This window comes from Pelophylax lessonae (genome assembly GCF_965119305.1).
Source record: "Pelophylax lessonae genome assembly, chromosome: 3".
Taxonomy (NCBI): domain Eukaryota; kingdom Metazoa; phylum Chordata; class Amphibia; order Anura; family Ranidae; genus Pelophylax; species Pelophylax lessonae.
The window spans coordinates 574,859,081-574,877,506 of NC_138770.1; the positions used below are offsets into that span (position 1 = coordinate 574,859,081).

The following is an 18,426-nucleotide window of genomic DNA, read 5'->3' on the forward strand; positions in this document are numbered from 1 at the left end:
GATAGGGGCTCCACCCATCTATCCATGGTGTCCGCAAAAGTCGGTGATTCCTCCACCGGAACCACAGTAGACTTATTTAGACTGGAAACTGGGTGATCCACCATCGGTGGTACAGTCCACCTAGTGGATACTGCATCTGCAAAAGGGTAACGAGACTTAAAACGTTTAGGCCCCACCAGCATGAACTTGATGCGCCGCCATTGTTCATCCACAATGACATGAAACATATCAGGACAAGGGAAAGCCTTGCCTGATTTCTGGGATAAGCGGGAGCCAAAAGACACCTGCGTACCCGATACTGTAGATTCATCAGCCAATTTTAGAGTTTTCTGCACTGAAACTATAAGAGCTTCCACCAAGGCGCGTTCCCCTGCTGCGGCTGAGGAGGACAGGTCCTCTTCACCGTCGGAATGTGAAGACACTGGCCCCGTAGGGTTGGGTGCGTTTTTGGTAGCCATATCTGCCTTAGAGTCTGAAGACACTGCCGATGGAGGCAAAAGCAGAGGGCATTTACGGCTGGCAACACTTGTAATTACATCAGGCTTTGTAAAAATGCTGTGAGATCGGGCTTTGGCTGTGACCCAGAAGGGTCCGCAGGAGCACCTAAGGGGTCTGTAGGGGAAATTTATCCTGGGACTCCATTTTACACTGGTAAGAAAAAAAAGTGCACTGTCCCTTTAAGAGTTGCCAAATCGCGATCTCACCGCTATCTGAGCAAGCTACCATACCCCAGGCTAGTACAATCTAATAGAGTGAACAAGGAAAACCCACAGGGGACCCCAGAAAAACATTACCGAACCGCTCATGAGACTGTCAGCATTCTCTGTGAAAACGAAAGTGAATCTAATCTGCACAGGAAAAGGAAGGAACAGTCTGTGTCTTTGCTAGAATTAAAGTGCCATGCCGCTCGCCTGTCCAGCATTCGTGGACCACAGGAAAATGGCCGCCCCATGCATTCCTATGGGGGAACAGAAAATAGCTGCCCGTGTAATACAATGGGAAAAAGAACGCATTGATCCACAGCAAAATGGCAGCCCCCACGGCACGCCATGCGATCTCCAGGACCCCCAAAAAGGGTCCCAGAACATCAGGCATCGGGTCGTCCCTAGGAAGGGACCCCACCGCCATCAAAAAAAGGTGCCACAGTGGCCGCAATATTTCCGCCCCCCAAGGCAGGAACCTGCACAGGGTGGGGGAAAAAACTGAGGGGTTTGGGCCTAGTCTTCCCGAGAGGCCAGGGGAACCCTGAGGGTCTGACCATTCCAGGGATAGTGCCCCGAGACCGCTAGAGGTTTTGGGGGGACAATTACTCACAATACCAGATAGGTGCCACTCCAAAACAGATCACCTCCCACCTGGGATGGGGGTGCTGTCAGCCAGGGGGTACGAGGCGACTCAGGGGGTTCCAGGTCAATAGCATCCCATCGAGATGGTCGTAGCAAGGCCTAGTTCAGGACTATAACCTGCTCACGCTCATTGGGAGACGTTAAGGATCTAGATTATCCAGTCTGAAACCACAGCCGGCTGTTGCTTGTAGTTCTCCAGGAACTAACTAGTGAAAATAAAAAAAAAAAAATCACAAAATAATAAAAATTCCCTATTTATAGCTGAGACCAAAGTCCCAGCAGGGAGTTAGGGCCTATTCCTAAAACTAGGTAGAAACAAGCTGCAATCTGAAGCAGAGTGTGTGGGGTATGCCTGCAGGGACAGCCCCATGGGCGTGGTAAGGTTGTTTTCCTGCCCAGTGCCTATTCCTGATTGGAGGAACATAACCAAATGGTAATGAAGCTTTGGAGCTGCGTCTGTTGATGAACGATAAATACCGTAGTCATTTTTCAGCAGAGCTGAAGAAAAGGTGTTAAACCTCCTAAAACAGCAGCAAAAAAGTGAGGTGGGGGTAAAAGGGGGAGGGGGGGGCTAAATGCGAGCTTGCTTACAACGTTTCCATTAACCAGCATCCCAAGCTTCACTAGGCAGCAGTATTACCAGACAACTGCTGAATTCCTGCACCCCTCAATGACTGAAGTTTTGGCTGGAGCTCGGAGGGGCCAACAGGGTGCTGTACATACATTTCCAAAAAGTTCACAGCACCCTGCCTTAATACTCCTCCCAAGAGCCCTCAGTCCTGATACAAGCAGTGGACTTGGGCCTGAAAATTAAAAAAGAAATTCAATAAATGATAGGTGTGGAGGAGGGAATGTAAGACTGGGAAGGAATGGGGATGATATTGGACCTTCTTTAGGTACAAAATAAGACAGCCTTAACTTAATTGAATGCAGCTTCTAATGCACACTGTGAGGAGCTCACAGTTGACAGTGAAATCAAAGCAAGAAATTTCAGTACAAGAGAGGAGCCTTTACAACTGCACAAAACTGAAAGCAAGGCTGGGGATAAGGCTTTCATTATTTCAGAGTTCTTTATTAAAAAAAAAAACAATGAAATAAAGATGATTCATACAGAATATTAATGGAGTAGTGACAGCTTAGATAGTAAGTTAACTTAACACAAAAGAAAGTGCAATATTCTAATTGTGAACAGTTTTAATAACATACTGTTATAGCACATGCACAAACCTGTCTCACAATCTGATTGGGACACTTGATAAGGATCTGCATAGGCCACCAGTCATCATCAGCCATCCTGTCCAAAAACCACTTAAAAAAATGAAGCAAACATTTTAGAAGAAGTAAAACAAAGCTGGTTAAAGTTGAACTCCAAGCAAATACACAGATGATCTACACAAAAGTGTTAAGTGTACTCTACATGCAAATTATAATTCTTTGCAGCCAGTCTTTTGATCTAGGTACCACTGCCAGACAGCACAATTAGCTTCTGCATCCCCTGAGACCTCTCTGCATACTACATGTGAGATGGGCAATACAGGCAGGTCTAGGACTAGCCTGTGGCTGGACACTGAGTGGGTAGCAGTACACTGATCAGTTCATTACTCATGCTCTCCTCTCTCTCTGTCAGCGTTTAGTATCAGATGGACAGTATTGTACAATACAGTACAGCCCTGATTAACTAACACAACAGCTGCTTCTCATTCTCTTAAATGTAATGTCTGCTGTGCATGGGGATTGCAGAAACTAGAACCAATTATGTTATTTTTTTAAAACCGCATGAAGGTTAGTTAAAAAAAAAAAAAAGTACCAGTTCCTATATCACTGGCAAATTGAGCTAAAGCTATGGTGTGCCTAGGGCTGTCACATCATATAGAATTCACAAAAAAGGTTATACATATCTTACCTCGCAGGCTGCCTGGCTGTTGTTAAACTGCTTTGTCAGCAGTTCAATCCACTGAAGCATGGTGGGCTAAATAGAGAGACAGAAAAAAAGTTAGATTTAAAGAAAACCCTGACTAGGAAATAATAGGCAGGGAGCGAGGGTAAGAGACTCAGAACACACAGCAGGATGACAGAGGGACGTAAAAGGACCACGGTATGTTGGATCAGCGGCCATGATTACCGTGGTCTGCACACACAGGGGGACACAGGAACAGGCAGGATCAACCAGGTATTTTTTTCAACACAGCATGGGACAAATGACATTGCAGAAGCACTATGCTATTTACCATGCTTTAAAGAAACAGGATAATGTTTTTTTTTTTTATTTAGGGTTACAGCTGCTTTCACTCTCTGTGATAAGGGTAAATAGGAAAAATACAGAGGTTGAATCGACAGACAGCAATTAAAATATCATAGGGTAATATGACATCTCCACGTAATAACATCTTCAAGGTTAATTACCCTGAACTACTTACTGAAAATTTGGAACTATGTAACGACTTATCAATTCTAAAAACTTATTGGGCTGAAAGAGTCCTCACCAAAATGTTCATCATGTCTCACATACTCTAGTTGTTCCTCACACTACCACATACTCTAGTTGTTCCTCACACTACCTATCCCTGTCCTCTTCATCTTACATCAATACCCTTCAAAAATGTATGGATGACTTCTTTAGGGGGAAAAAAATAGCATAAGTACACAAACTGTCCCTATACACTCAAATTACTAAATTTCAAGCAGGAATAGGTGCTCCAGATTTGAACAGTTATTACAAAGCACAGTTTTTGGACAAAATGCAGCACTGAGGGTCTCCTTTCTCGAATAAACACTGGGTTCTAATCAAAAAGCAAGCCTCCTCCATAAATCTACAGGCCTTACTAGGAATCATCATTGACTTACAAAGAGATATCATTTGGACACTGTTCATGCTCCTTTACGTACACGGGTATCTCTCCTGGTCTTCCCCGGTGGGCGCCCTACAATTAGTAACTTTGTTCCTGTGACTTCTTTAGCAGTAGTAATACCAGATTTTTAATTTGCCAATTTTTATTAATTTTTATATACATACAAAAAAAAAAAAAACAACTGGTACAAAAAGAAATGTATAGGATACAGAAATACAGACACATATTGGTTCATTGTAGTATCTGCTCCCAACAACCACATGGGGAGAGAAAAAGGAGAGGAAAAAAAAAAGGGGGGGGGGACATACCCCTAACCCAGTCACCAAAAAATTGAAAGTGTAAAATATAGGTGCCCGTATTTATCTGGTATATACCAAGTAGCCAAGACACTTATGTGCATACGTACCACCCACCCGATTCTCACCAACCCCCTCAATGGGGTGATGATGCGTGAACCCAAACCACCTCTATGTCACAAAAATCGTGGGGAATTTGTACACAAATCAAAACATAAAATAACGTGAAAAAGAAGGGGAACATGCCCCTATTATACTCATAGAATCATTATAAACCACATACAAAATAAGTATATACTTGTGAATTGGATATATCCCCAGCACATCAAAAGAAAAAGAGAAAGAAAAAAAAAGGGGGAGGGGGAGGAGAAAAGAGAAGAAGGAGGGGAGGGGGAGAGGAGGAGGGGTCTAGAAGGTAATTCTTCATGTTATATTTAAGAACGTTTCCGTACTAATCAAATGCACCCATGGCAACCATTGGGCTCTGGTCTCCACCTCTGTATTTTTTTAGAGAGGATGTAAGTTCCTCCATCTTATGGATCTCTTTTACTTTAGAGTACCATAACGCCAGAGTAGGCGACTGGGTTTGTCTCCACAAAGCAGGTATACACGCCTTTGCAGTATTCAAGAGTCTAAGTGTCAATGATTTTCTATATCTTTTTAACAAGCTTTTCGTAACATGAAGTAGGCATAAGGCAGGGTCATCTTGAACCTCAACCGCAATTAACTGTTTAATAACTAAAGCAATTTTTGTCCAGAACGCCTTTATGGGGGGACATGACCAGAAAATATGGAGCCTAGTCCCTTCCTCCGATCAACAACGCCATCTATCCGAACAGTTCTCATCCATTTTATGCAACACCTCAGGGACTCTATACCACCTGGTAAGTATTTTATATCCCGTTTCCTGGGATTTTCTGTCCATAGAGGATTTATGGACAGTAGTCAAAATCTTATTCACCTGCCTGGGGGTCAGAGATACTGCAAGCTCACGTTCCCTTTGACGTATAAACGGCAACTGTTGACCTTCTTGGTCCTCTGTCTGCCATGTATAAAATAGAGCTATCAAATGTTTAGGCGGGACATCTGAATTACATATCATTTCAAAAGGGGTTAAGTTACGCGGAACGTACCCGTTCTGCTGGTATGTCTTAAGAAAATGTCTCAGTTGATGAATACTGAAATAATCTAAATCAATATCTGGTCATGCTGTTATTTCCTCCTGGGTAGGTATATGGCCTCTCTGCCACACATCAAATATACGAGTTTTGCCAACCTGTGCCAGGCGTCGTATTTTCGCATTCATACATCCTGGAGGAAATTCCGGGTTTTCCAGAATAGGTATCAGAGGGGAAGGAGCTGGGGCTATTTTGGGGTGCTGTTGAATATGTCGAGTTTCTCGTATTGTTGCCCCTATAGTAGGGTGTGAAAGAATCTTGCCCGTAGGAGTATAAGTCGACCACGGTGCTGGGGGGGGGGGGGGTCGGTCGGCCCGCCTCCCCAACCTCCAATCCAACCCAACCCAACGTTTATTAGCCATATTACAATTCCAGTCCACTACCGTGTCAGATTTATGGCCCTATAGTATCGAAAAACGTCCGGTAGCCCTATCCCCCCCTGTGATTTTGTCAGAGATAGTATCTGTAAAAGGATAAGTGGAGACTTATGGGCCCAGATAAAGGCGCGGAACATCCCCCTGATCTGATGAAAAAAGGCAAGATGAATTGTAATTGGGAGGGCCTGCATTACATACAGAATCCTAGGTAAGATATTCATTTTAAGAGCAGTGCACCTGCCAAACATAATACCAGATTTGTATCTGTTGACAAGGAATATGGCAGGGATTTGCTTGATATCTCAGCTATATTCAAGAACACTGATCTTTTGAAGACACAACCTATACTTATTCCATCACCAATAAAGATTTTTATAAATATCTCAGGATTTGACATTTGCTATTATCTATACTGCTTGAAGACTATCCACTCACACTCTTTACTTTTTTTTATATGTCTGTCAAACCAAAACAGAGAGGCACCTCCCATACCTATGTTTTTTCCAAAAGAACGATACCAGACAAACTCCCAGCAAAGCTCAAATGGGAACATGACTTGGGGATCGCCCAAAATACCCAGCAATGGCACCAAGCCCTTCATCAGTCTGGGTCTCTAGAGTCTAGATGCATGTCCCATTTCAAAATCATACTATGCTAGGGTCACCAGTTTGGTATTTGTACATTGATATCATATCCCCTCTCAAGCATCTCTTCTCCAGAGAGAATAAGTTCAATGCTTGTAGTCTTTCCTCATAGCGGATGTCCTCCATTCCCCTAATTATCTTTGTTGCCTTTCTCTGGACTCTCTCCAATTCCAGCACATCCTCTCTGAGGACCGATGCCCAGAACTGGACTGCAGTAAGCGTTTGTGGGGAACTGTATCAAATGCCTTTGCAAAATCCAGATACACCACATCCACAGGCCTTCCTTTATCTAGATGGCAGCTTACTTCTTCATAGAAGGTTAATAGATTGGTCTTGCAAGAACGATTCTTCACAAATACATGCTGATTACTACGAATGATACCATTTTCATTACTAAAATCTTGTATATATAGTCCCTTATCATCCCCTCCAATATCTTGCCGACTATTGATGTTAGGCTAACCGGCCTATAATTCCCCGGAATATATCTCAGCCCTTTTTTAAATATTGGTACCATGTTGGCTTTTTTCCAATCAGCTGGCACCATTTCCGTCAGTAGACTATCCATTAAAATTAGAACAATGGTCTGGAAATCACCTGGCTGAGTTCTTTAAGAACCCTCGGGTGTAAGCCATCTGGTCCAGATGACTTATTTATGTTAAGATTTTCAAGTCTAGTTCTGAGTCTGTCTTCTGTTAACCATGAGGATGCTTCCTGTGATGTGTTAATTTTAACATTACAAGCTGGGTTAATGTACCCCCCCCCCAATTCTTTTGTGAAGACTGAGGAGAAGAACTTATTTAGCACCTTCGCCTTCTCTCTGTCCTTTGTCGCCAGATTCCCTTCGTTGTCTTTTATGTTCTGGCCTCACTTTTTTAATTATATATTTAAAGGATTTCTTGGGGGTTTTTTTTTTTTTTTTTTTTTAACTCTCTTCTGCTTTGTGCCTTTCATGTTTTATTTTAGCCGCCTTGGTTGTGCCCTTACATTTCTAATTGCACTCTTTGTAATGTTGGAATGCTGCCAATGACCCCTTGTATTTTTTGAAAGCCTTTTCTTTATTATCATACAGGATTTACTTTTAGTTTTAATATGCATTCTTATTGTGGAGTTTAGCAACCGAGGGTTTATTTTAGCTCTTTTAAACTTATTCCCCTTTGGAATGCACCGGCCAATCCCTTTATTTAGTATGTTCTTGAAGCACACCCATTTTTCTTTTTGTACATCACGGGACACAGAGCCATGAATCCGAACATATGGGTTATATAGCCACTGTTGGGTGGAAGGACACTGGCAAGCAATCAGAAATGATGCCCCCCTATATAACCCCTCCCCACAAGGAAGCACCTCAGTTTTCTCACCAGTGTGTAAAGTTGATGGTTACTGTGGAGAGTCAATCCACATTATTATTTTCTCTTCTCAAAAGAAGACAGAAGATTATGCTATTTACCCTGATCAAAGATCATGGAATCTAAGGGGTTAAGCTATCAGATCCATCCTAAACAGTCAATGGGCTAAAAAGATGGTGCCTAAGCCTAGGAAAGCAGATATGAAATTTTGCCTGTAAAGCTGTCCTTTTTAGGCGCTGGACCCTGGGATCCGGACATTGGAATACCAAACCCCAAAGGCGCTCCATGCAGGGTGCTCTACAGGTCCAAGGCCGTGGCCCCTCATATAGGGGACCCAGTCCTTGAAGGTCGCCAAGACAAAGCTCGCCGTGATGGGTGAAGATTGGATTCCTGTTTTAAATTAGAATCCTGCGGCTGGACTGGTGAGTCCAATTTAAAATATTTAAATATTTAATTTTTTAAGGTCAATTCCAGGCTAGCCTGCAGGGTATGCTAGGCTAAGGACGAGGATTACAGGTAGTTAAAAATATCCAGAGAATACCTCCAGCAGCAGGTGTAGAGAAGAGTCTTGACCGAAGTTAAAATTGAAGAATAAGGTGCTAGTAAATTAACAGGTTAGTCTTTAGAACAGCACAGCTAATAAAAGATGCCCATCCTCCAATGACAAGCAAAATACTGAGGCATGTTGGAAGTAAGAGGCTTTTCCTGGACTGGCCTAAAGTTTCTTTGTTTGGACATGTCAAATGGTCCTGAAGGCGGCAGTTTAACCCTAAGGTTTTACAGTTTCTAAATGTTTCCAGTAATCTGTCAGATGTAAAAGGAATAAAACAAGGTATCTATCACATACCTTTTCTTTTGAATGGATAAAAGTCTCCAAAACAAATGATGTGCTAAGCTGAAAGAAATAACAAAAGAATAAACAGAAAATAAATAAGTCCAACAGGCAAAATGTCATTTTATCCTGCACTAGGTAAAGGACTGCCCTTTTGTTGACCACTTGTCTACTGGTGTCATTAATACATGTTTTAGTTCTAGAGAAGGTGATGGGCCTTCATGTGAAAGAGATTCAGACAGCTGTAAAGCCATCTAATCACATCCTCAGCGTGCCAAAAATACAGACCCCCTCATGTCTCAGTATTCCATAACACAGGGGGTTATTGACCCTGTATGTGACCGCAATGATGTTAGTTGTAAAAAATCAAAAACACACCACCTTTTTCAAGGCCCCCGTCGACAAGAACATTTATACAGGAGGTGGGCCTGCCTATGTAAGAAAACAATTGTGATAAACATCACCACAAACCTTGGACAGCAATCATTCTAGAATCATTATTCACAGTGAAACTGATAACCTACAAAGTTTATTTTTTTTTACCCACTTCCGGACCGCCCACCACACATATACTGCGGCGGGGCAGCCCAGCTGCGTAAAATCACGTATAGGTACGTGATTTTGTGCAGCAGTTCTCGGGGGCACACATGCACCGTCTAAGTGCCGCTCCTGCTGTGATTATACACACCGGTTGGCAACCCGCGATCGTACAGGAGAATGACAGAACGGCTGTCTGCCTATGTTAACAAGGCAGACCTCTGTTATGTCACAGAGGAAGAGTGAGATCTTGTGTTTCAGCTAACCTGAAACACAGATCTCTCTTTTCCTCTAGCACATCCACCCCCCCCCCCCAGTTAGAAAGCATTCCATAGGAGCACATTAAACCCTTAATTGTAGCAGTCCAGCTAGAAAAAACGGAATTTTTGTAAAATCTTACCTGTAAAATTCCTTTCTCTGAGTCCTCCGACAGTCGCCGCCTCTTCATATTCGTCACATATGGGGTATTAGACTTTGCTCCGAAGGAGTAGCTAGGCAACAGAATATGTTAACAATAAAGCTTTAACATATCCCACCCTCAAGGGGTGGTCCCCTCAGTCAATACCCTCCTACTTCCTGCAACCATATCTCAGTTTTAGTGGAATAGCAGTAGAGTATACAATCAAACCCCAAAAGAGGGGCGGGGGCGGCGACTGTCGGAGGACTCAGAGAAAGGAATTTTACAGGTAAGATTTTACAAAAATTCCGTTTTCTCTTACGTCCTCCGACAGTCGCCGCCTCTTCATATTCGTCACATATGGGGACGTCCCAAAGCAGTGCAAACATGAGGGGTGGGAAACGCATCCGCGCCGAAAGGCAACGCAGTCTCCGCATCAAAGAAGGAACCTTACCAAAGGAAGGAAACCAGCTGGGCAACAGCAAAAAACAAGTGCTCAACAGGAGCAACAACCCAGGAAAAGACAAAAAAAAACCAGGGGATACAAAACTTATCCCAACAGCCAGGAGTCCCCAACAAGGGACCCTAGGGAACAGCCGCACTAAGAACCTTGCGGCCAAAGGAAGCATCCGCCGATGCCTGAACATCTACTTTGTAGAATTTTGTGAAAGTGTGCACGGTCGACCAAGTCGCCGCCTTACACACCTGGGCTACAGAAGCTACAGACGTACTCAGAGATCTAGTAGAGTGCGCCTTCACAGGCACAGGGGGAACCTTCCCCTGCAAAGCATAGGCCTGTTCAATGGTCTGCCTGATCCATTTGGCGATGGTAGAGGCCGAAGCCGCCATGCCCTTCCGAGGACCCTCTGGAAGAACAAACAAGGAGTCCGTCTTTCGAAAAGACTCAGTCGATTTAAGGTAAACCCTTATCGCCCGAACAACATCCAGAGAGTGCAATCTCACCTCCTTTGGATGTTTAGGCTTCGTGCACAACGAAGGCAAGACAATATCCTCATTAAGATGGAAGTCCGAAACTCGTTTCGGAAGAAAAGAAGGATTAGGTCGCAAGACCACCTTATCCAAATGAATAACCAGGTACGGAGACTTGCAGGACAAAGCCGCCAGCTCCGACACTCTGCGAGCCGAAGTGATCGCCACCAAAAAGGCGACCTTTTTGGACAACATAGACAACGAGATCTCCCTGATCTGTTCAAAAGGAGCACGTTGTAACACAGATAGAACGAGATTCAAGTCCCAAGGGGGCAGAGGATCCCGCCTCGGGGGAACCAGATGCCGCACACCCTGAACAAAGGTGCCAACCAATGGGTTGGAAGCCACGGGACGTTGAAACAGAACGGCCAGAGCAGACACCTGACCCTTTATCGTAGCCAGCGCCAAACGCTGATCAACACCCGTTTGAAGGAAAGACAGCACACGGGACACCGAGTACGTGCGGGGTGAAAACCCCCTGGACTCACACCAGGCAAAATAGGCCTTCCAAGTACGGTAATAAACCTTCCCCGAGGAAGACTTCCTCGCGTTGATTAAAGTATGAACGACCTCCGGAGAGAGACCCCTCTCCTTCAGGACCTCGGTCTCAACAGCCAGGCCGTCAAAGCCAGCAACTGTAAAGCAGGATGGTATATCGGTCCTTGAGACAGTAGATCGTCTCGAAGAGGCAGACGCCACGGGGCGTCGACCGCCAGATTCACGAGGTCTGCGTACCAGGACCGGCGAGGCCAGTCCGGTGCCACAAGAATCACCGTGTTGCGTTCCGAGTGTAACCTGCGAAGGAACCTGGACAGCAACTGAATCGGTGGAAACGCGTACATCAGCCTGTACTGATGCCACGGGGCCACTAACGCGTCCGACGCGTCTGCCCGAGGGTCGCGCGTCCTTGCCACGAACCTCTTCACCTTGTTGTTGAGGCGAGACGCGAACAGGTCCACATCTGGAAGACCCCACTTCGCGCACAACGTCTGGAAGACAGCCGGATGGAGAGACCATTCCCCCTGATCCAGGGCCTGGCGACTCAGATAGTCCGCCTGCCAGTTCTCCACTCCCGGAATGTGAACCGCCGTTATCGCCGGGACATGAGTCTCGGCCCAAGACAGAATGTCGGCCACTTCTCGAGCCGCTCGGGCACTCCTGGTGCCCCCTTGATGGTTGATGTAGGCCACCGCCGTGGCATTGTCCGTCTGCACCCGAACCGGGCAACCCTGCAGCCGGTCCGTCCAGCGATGAAGACAGAGACTTATCGCACGCAATTCCAGAATGTTGATCGGAAGGGAAGACTCTCCCTCCGACCAAGTCCCCTGAGCGGACAGAACGCCCAGAACTCCACCCCAGCCCGACAGGCTGGCATCCGTGGTGATTACCGTCCACGAGATCGGACGAAACGACTTGCCCCCGGACACCAACGGGGACTGGAGCCACCACAGAAGGTTTTCCCTGGTGCGAAGACTCAACGAGATTTGAAGATCCAGGGATTGAGGTCGCCCGTCCCACCTGGACAGGATCTCCGCTTGGAGACCCCGCGTGTGAAACTGTGCGAAAGGAATCGCCTCGAAGGCCGAGACCATCAATCCCAGACATCTCATACACGTCCGCAGAGACGAGTTCGGAACGTCCCTGAGGGACCTGACTTCCTCCCGGAGAGTCCTGAGTTTGTCTTCCGGCAGGAAGACCTTCGCCTGCACCGAGTCCAGTATCATTCCCAGATAGGGGAGACGAACCGACGGACTCAGTGTCGACTTTGGAAAATTTATCGTCCAACCAAACTCCTGCAGAGTTCGCATCGTGACAGACAGGTCCTCCTCCAGACCCTGGCTGGTCGCAGACCGAACCAGAATGTCGTCCAGATACCCCAGGACAGAAACGCCCTGGGCCCTCAATAATGCCAGAACCGGTGCAAGCACCTTGGTGAAGACCTGCGGAGCCGAGGCGAGACCAAAGGGCAACGCCACGAACTGGTAGTGATCCTCCGCGATGGCAAATCGAAGGTACCTCTGATGACCCTCGAATATGGGGATGTGAAGGTACGCATCCTTCAAATCGATGGAGGCCATGAATTCCCCCGGAACCAGGGCAGCCACCACCGACCGCAGGGATTCCATGCGGAACTTGCGAACCCGCACAGAGCGGTTCAAAGCCTTCAAGTCCAGAATCGGACGGACCTTGCCCTCCTTTCTGGGCACGGTGAACAGATTGGAATAAAACCCCCGAAACCTGTCCCGATGAGGCACCGGAACCACCACTCCCTGAGCCCTCAGGTCCCGCACCGCCAGGTGCAGGTCCCGCAAGCGCTCTGGAGACAGCTGAAGATTTGAGGGAAAAAATCTGCTCTCCGGCCGAGAGAGAAACTCGATCTTGTAACCAGATCGAACGATTTCCAGAACCCATCTGTCCCGCACACGGGCCAACCAGGGCTGAAGAAAACCGAGCAAGTGTCCCCCCACCCCAAAACTGGGTGAGGGCGCCCCTTCAGGCCGAACTGTTATGGGCTGCAGGTCCGGATTGGCCGGACTTCTGTTTACCAGACCAGGGCTTCTTCTGAGAGCCTTGACCTTTGAACGGTTTGCCCTTGTAGTGCGGCCGAAAGGCACGAAAGGACCCCTGAGGGGGCCGAAAATTAGCATGCTTCTTCCCAGAAGCCCCCTTAGCCTTGGGGAAATGGGGCAAGAGAGGGTGATCCCCTTAATCAACACATCCAGGGACTCCCCAAAAAGGCGAGACCCATCATAAGGCAGATTGGCTAAGGTCTTACGTGAAGATTGGTCCACCGACCAACATTTTAACCAAACCAGGCGGCGAGACAACACCGCCACGCTGTGCACACGTGCAGCCAACGGAATCAGGTCCAGGTCCGCATCACACAGATACATGACACCCTGGTGGATCTGATCCACCATATCCAGGGTCGCCGGCGAGGCCGAGTCGGCCACTAGGACGCGCCTAAGCATCTGCGTCCAACTTGCGATCGCCTGGGCCGCCATGAGAGAAGCAAACAGAGCCTTAAGCATAGAACCCGTAACAGAATAAGTATGACGGGCAAGAGACTCCAGTCTCCTATCCGTGGCATCACGGAAAACAGGGGAACCCTCTGCAGGAATCGCAGTGGCTTTGTTCAAAACCGCAATTGCATGATCCACTGGTGGAGGCACACACCACCTTTCATCAGTGGCAGGCGAAAAAGGATAACGCAGCTTGAATTTGCTTGGTACCGCAAAAGGTTTGCGCAGATCGCGCCATTGATCCTTAACAGCGCGCTGAAAATCAGCATTGCAGGGAAAAACCTGCGGCGTCCTGCGTTTCCTCTGCGTCCCATAAGCCGCCAAGGCAGCAGGGGGACACACTTCGTCCTGCAAACGCAGCGTTTGCTTAATGGAAGCAATCAACTCATCCATGATTGCAAGCTCTTCAGGCGAGCCAGGGGGAGAATTATCAACCCCCTCAACTTCAGCCTCCACCTCAGACCCCACTAGATCAAGAGAGGAGCGGGACCCCGATAAGGAGGCCCCTGCCAGAACAGCCCCATCACCTTCACCCTCAGAATCAGAGGAAAGAGCAACTCTGGGCCTTTTAGTAGATTGAGCAGCCACCAGCATTTGCACCTGAGCAGCAAGGCCAGCCACAATAGTGGCTAAATCCCCCCCTGGGGGGGAAACAGCGGTCCCCTGGCTTTCCACCAATACTGTAGGAAATTTGCCCTCCTGAGAATCCATTGCCCCTGTAATGCCAGACAACCAAGGGTTAACTGCCCCTTTTAAGCAAGCGCGGCAAGCGCAGCCCACCGCACCACACTCAAGCACAATGAGACCCCCACAGGGAATATGCAAACTGAACACAGGCAATGGATAGCAAGAACAGAAGAATAAAACCTGAGGAGACCCTCGCCGCTGCTGCTGCCTCGATCGGTGTTCCTGGAAAGAGGAAGTGATGCTGCCAGGGCGCTCTATGTAAGCCTATGGAGGCTACAAGAAAATGGCCGCCATGCATGTAAACCATGCGGCCGGAGCGGGTGTAGGCAAAATGGCGTCGTTTGGCGCCAAAACCGCCGCTCCACAGTGCATTAAAACACACATTACATTCCAATATCAGAATACATGTCAGATCGCCGCAGCGATCGCTGTATATGCCCAAACATGCCAAAAAAAACATGCCCCACAGCACACAGCTTTTCACACTGACCAGACTGACACACACAGTGTCACACAGCTCCCCCCCCCCCCCCCCTTGCAGCCCACAGCATGCAGCCGAGAGATAGGGAGACAAGCAGTGTGAATAGAGGCAGGTTACACAGTCCCAGACTGACACCCCCCCAGACAGACAGGTCCCCACATAAATACACTTACCTCACATGGCGTGGGGGACCCGCACAGGCGAACAAGCCGCTGCACATGAGGCAGGGAGAGTCGCAATTCAAGACGCACAAAATGGGGGTTAAGAAACCGCACAGCGTCCAGTGAGGTAGCCACCTCACCAATCATCCCTGCACCGAACAGGGATGGGTCGTTCACCATGCCAGGAGCGTTACCTGGCTGAACGCTCGATGGCAGACTGGGAAGCCACTGACCCACGACCTGCGACCAGGGGGATCAGCCCGAGACCCAGTCCGCATGATCCTCTTCGTCCGAAGAACTAACTAACGCTGACAAAATAACAGCTAAATAAAGGTAGAGAGAAAAACTCAAACAAAATATTAAAAAGAAGAAAGAGTCTGGGACAGAAAGTCCCAGCACAGAGAGAGCCAGCCACTCCTGACAAGCTAGACATTAAAACTGAGATATGGTTGCAGGAAGTAGGAGGGTATTGACTGAGGGGACCACCCCTTGAGGGTGGGATATGTTAAAGCTTTATTGTTAACATATTCTGTTGCCTAGCTACTCCTTCGGAGCAAAGTCTAATACCCCATATGTGACGAATATGAAGAGGCGGCGACTGTCGGAGGACGTAAGAGAAAAAGTATTTAAAAAAAAAAAACTCGCTGCTTGCCGCCATTACTAGTAAAAAACAAAAATGCCATAAATCTATCACATAGTTTGTAGACGCTATAACTTCCATGCAAGCCAATCAAAATACACTTATTAGGATTTTTTTTTTTTAGATTTCAATAGATTTTTATTTGGTTTATGTGCAAAGAAAAATACACAAGAATGCAGAGTTAACATCTGCTATGACAATAAACACAGAACAATGTTGAACAGTCGAAGGATTTTTTTTTTTTAACCAAAAATATGTAGCAGAATACCTATTGGCCTAAATTGATGAAAAATTTGACTTTTTTTAATTTTTTTTATTAGGAATGTTTTATAGCAGAAAGTAAATAAATGGGATTTTTGACTTACTGTAAAATCCATTTCTCTGATGTTCATTAACAGACACAGTGCCTGTCATTCTTGACTATTGGGTTACACTGCCCTTTACAAGAGTAGGACAGAAAAAGCGTTTTGATACACCCGTGGGCAGTCCCAGGGAGTATTCTTCCTCTCCCTGTTATAGTCAATTCGTTTTGTTACAAGCAGTGTCAGGTGAATCAGCTCCACAGAGGGGTGGGTGCTGTGTCCATCTATGAACATCAGAGAAATAGATTTTAAGGTAAGTCAAAAATCCTATTTTCTCTTTCGTTCATTGACTGACACAGCTCCTGTCATTCTTGACCATTGGGACGTCCCAAAGCAGTGTTAAACATGAGGGGTGGGAAACAGAAAAAAAATCCTAAGGCTAAAATTAGCCAACCAGGCAAAGGGCTCAACAAAACAACTGGAGCCCACCTGAAAAAAACAATACACCCTCAAAGAGGAGCAGATCCTCTTAAACAGCAGCCTGCAAAACCTTGCAGCCAAAGGAAGCATCCACAGATGCCAACACATCCACTTTATAAAACTTTGTAAAAGTGTGCACCGACAACCAGGTGGCCTTGCAAACCTGCGTCACTGATGCTCAATGACGGAGGCCCAGGAGGCACTTCCCCTAGTAGAGCGCAGCTTGACAGGGAAAGGAGGAACCTGACCCCTGATGGAATAGGCCTGAACCACCGTCTGTCTGATCCATCTGGAAATGGTCGCAGAGGAAGCGGACAACCCTTTGCGAGGTCTATCCGTGAGCACAAACGTATGACTTCCTGAAAGACTTCCTAGCTGCCAGGTACACCCTAATTGCCCACACCACATCCAAGGCACGCAAGACAATTTCCTTCAGATGTTTAGGCCTGGGACACAGGGAAGGCAACACAATGTCTTAATTTAAATGAAAGTCAGAGACCCCCCTTAGGAAGGAATGATGGACAGAGGCAAAGCACCACCTAATCCTAGTAAATCACGACAGGATAACGCCGCCAGTTCCGACACTCTGCATGCAGAGAGATGGCCACCAAAAAGGCAACCTTCTGGGATAGCGTAAGCAGGGGAATTCCCCGAATATATCAAAGGGAGGCTTCTGTAGAGTTAAAAGCACCAAATTAGGATCCCAAGGCAGCAACGGAACCTGCACTGAAGGAACCAAATGTCAGACACCCTGAAGAAAAATACGCAGAGTGTGTGTGGCCAAAGGTCGTTTGAAAAAAAGACCGCCAAGGCCGATACCTGGTCCTTGATGGTACTCAAGGCCAATTTCTGTTCAACAAATTTCTGTTGAAGGCAGGTTAAGAGCCGAGCCACCGAGAAAGAGCGAGGATGAACCCCAAGCGACTCAACCCACGCAATGTACGTCTTCCACGTACGATGGTAGATCATCCTCAAAGTAGATTTCCTAGCTTTTTAACAACATAGGAATCACTGAGTCAGACAAACCTCTATCCTTCAGCACCTGGCGTTCAACAGCCAAGCCGTCAAAGCCAGCGACTGTGAAGCAGGATGGAGGTCCATGGAAAAGCAGATCCTGCCCGAGAGGCGGCTTCCAAGGAACGTCGGCGACTAGCCGCACCAGATCTGTGTACCAAGCCCGATGAGGCCAGTCTGGGACCAGTAAGATGACCGGAATCCCTTCTGTCTCGATCCTGCATAGGAGTCTGGGCAGAAACCTGAGAGGAGGGAAGGCGTAGATCAGACGATACTGACCCCACCGGGTCACCAGCACTGTGGCGTCCGCCAGTGGATCCCTTGACCGAGCCACAAACCTCTGCACCCTTCTATTGAGCCGAGACGTCAATAGATCCACCACTGGAGACAAAGCTGAAGAAACACCTCCGAATGAAGGGACCGATCCCCGTGGTCCAACGCCTGCCGACTGAGGTAATCCGCCTGCCAATTTTCCACCCCGGGAATGTGCACGGCGGAGAGGGCTGGAATGAACCATTCTGCCCACCTTAGAATGCCGGCTACCGCCAGGGCACTTCTTGTGCCCCCTTAGTGATTGACATACGCCACGGCTGTGGTATTGACCCATTGAATGCGCACTGGGCATCCCCAAAGACGATCTGTCCAATGATCCCGACAGTCTAATCGCTCAGAGTTCAAGGACATTGATCGGTAGTCTGGACTCTTTCAGCATCCAGATCCACTGAGCAGAATGCTTGCCGAGGACGCCTCCCCAGCCAGACAGGCTGGCATCTGTGGTGACCACTGTCCAATAGAAGGAAAGGAAGGATTTTCCCAGCCGAAGCGCAAAGCCCCCATATCAGG

General features: G+C 47.2%; 1 protein-coding gene across 1 annotated transcript in view; it reads right to left on the bottom strand.

The window, feature by feature from the left end:
- USP34 (ubiquitin specific peptidase 34) overlaps positions 1-18,426 on the bottom strand; it is a 600,284-nt gene that overhangs the window by 135,263 nt on the left and 446,595 nt on the right. Inside the window, exons 55-57 of the mRNA XM_082250967.1 lie at positions 8,887-8,934; positions 3,250-3,315; positions 2,574-2,654 (exon numbers count right to left, since the gene is read on the bottom strand). Coding sequence (XP_082107093.1) covers positions 2,574-2,654; positions 3,250-3,315; positions 8,887-8,934 — 195 coding nt within the window. The remainder of the gene's footprint in view (positions 1-2,573; positions 2,655-3,249; positions 3,316-8,886; positions 8,935-18,426) is intronic.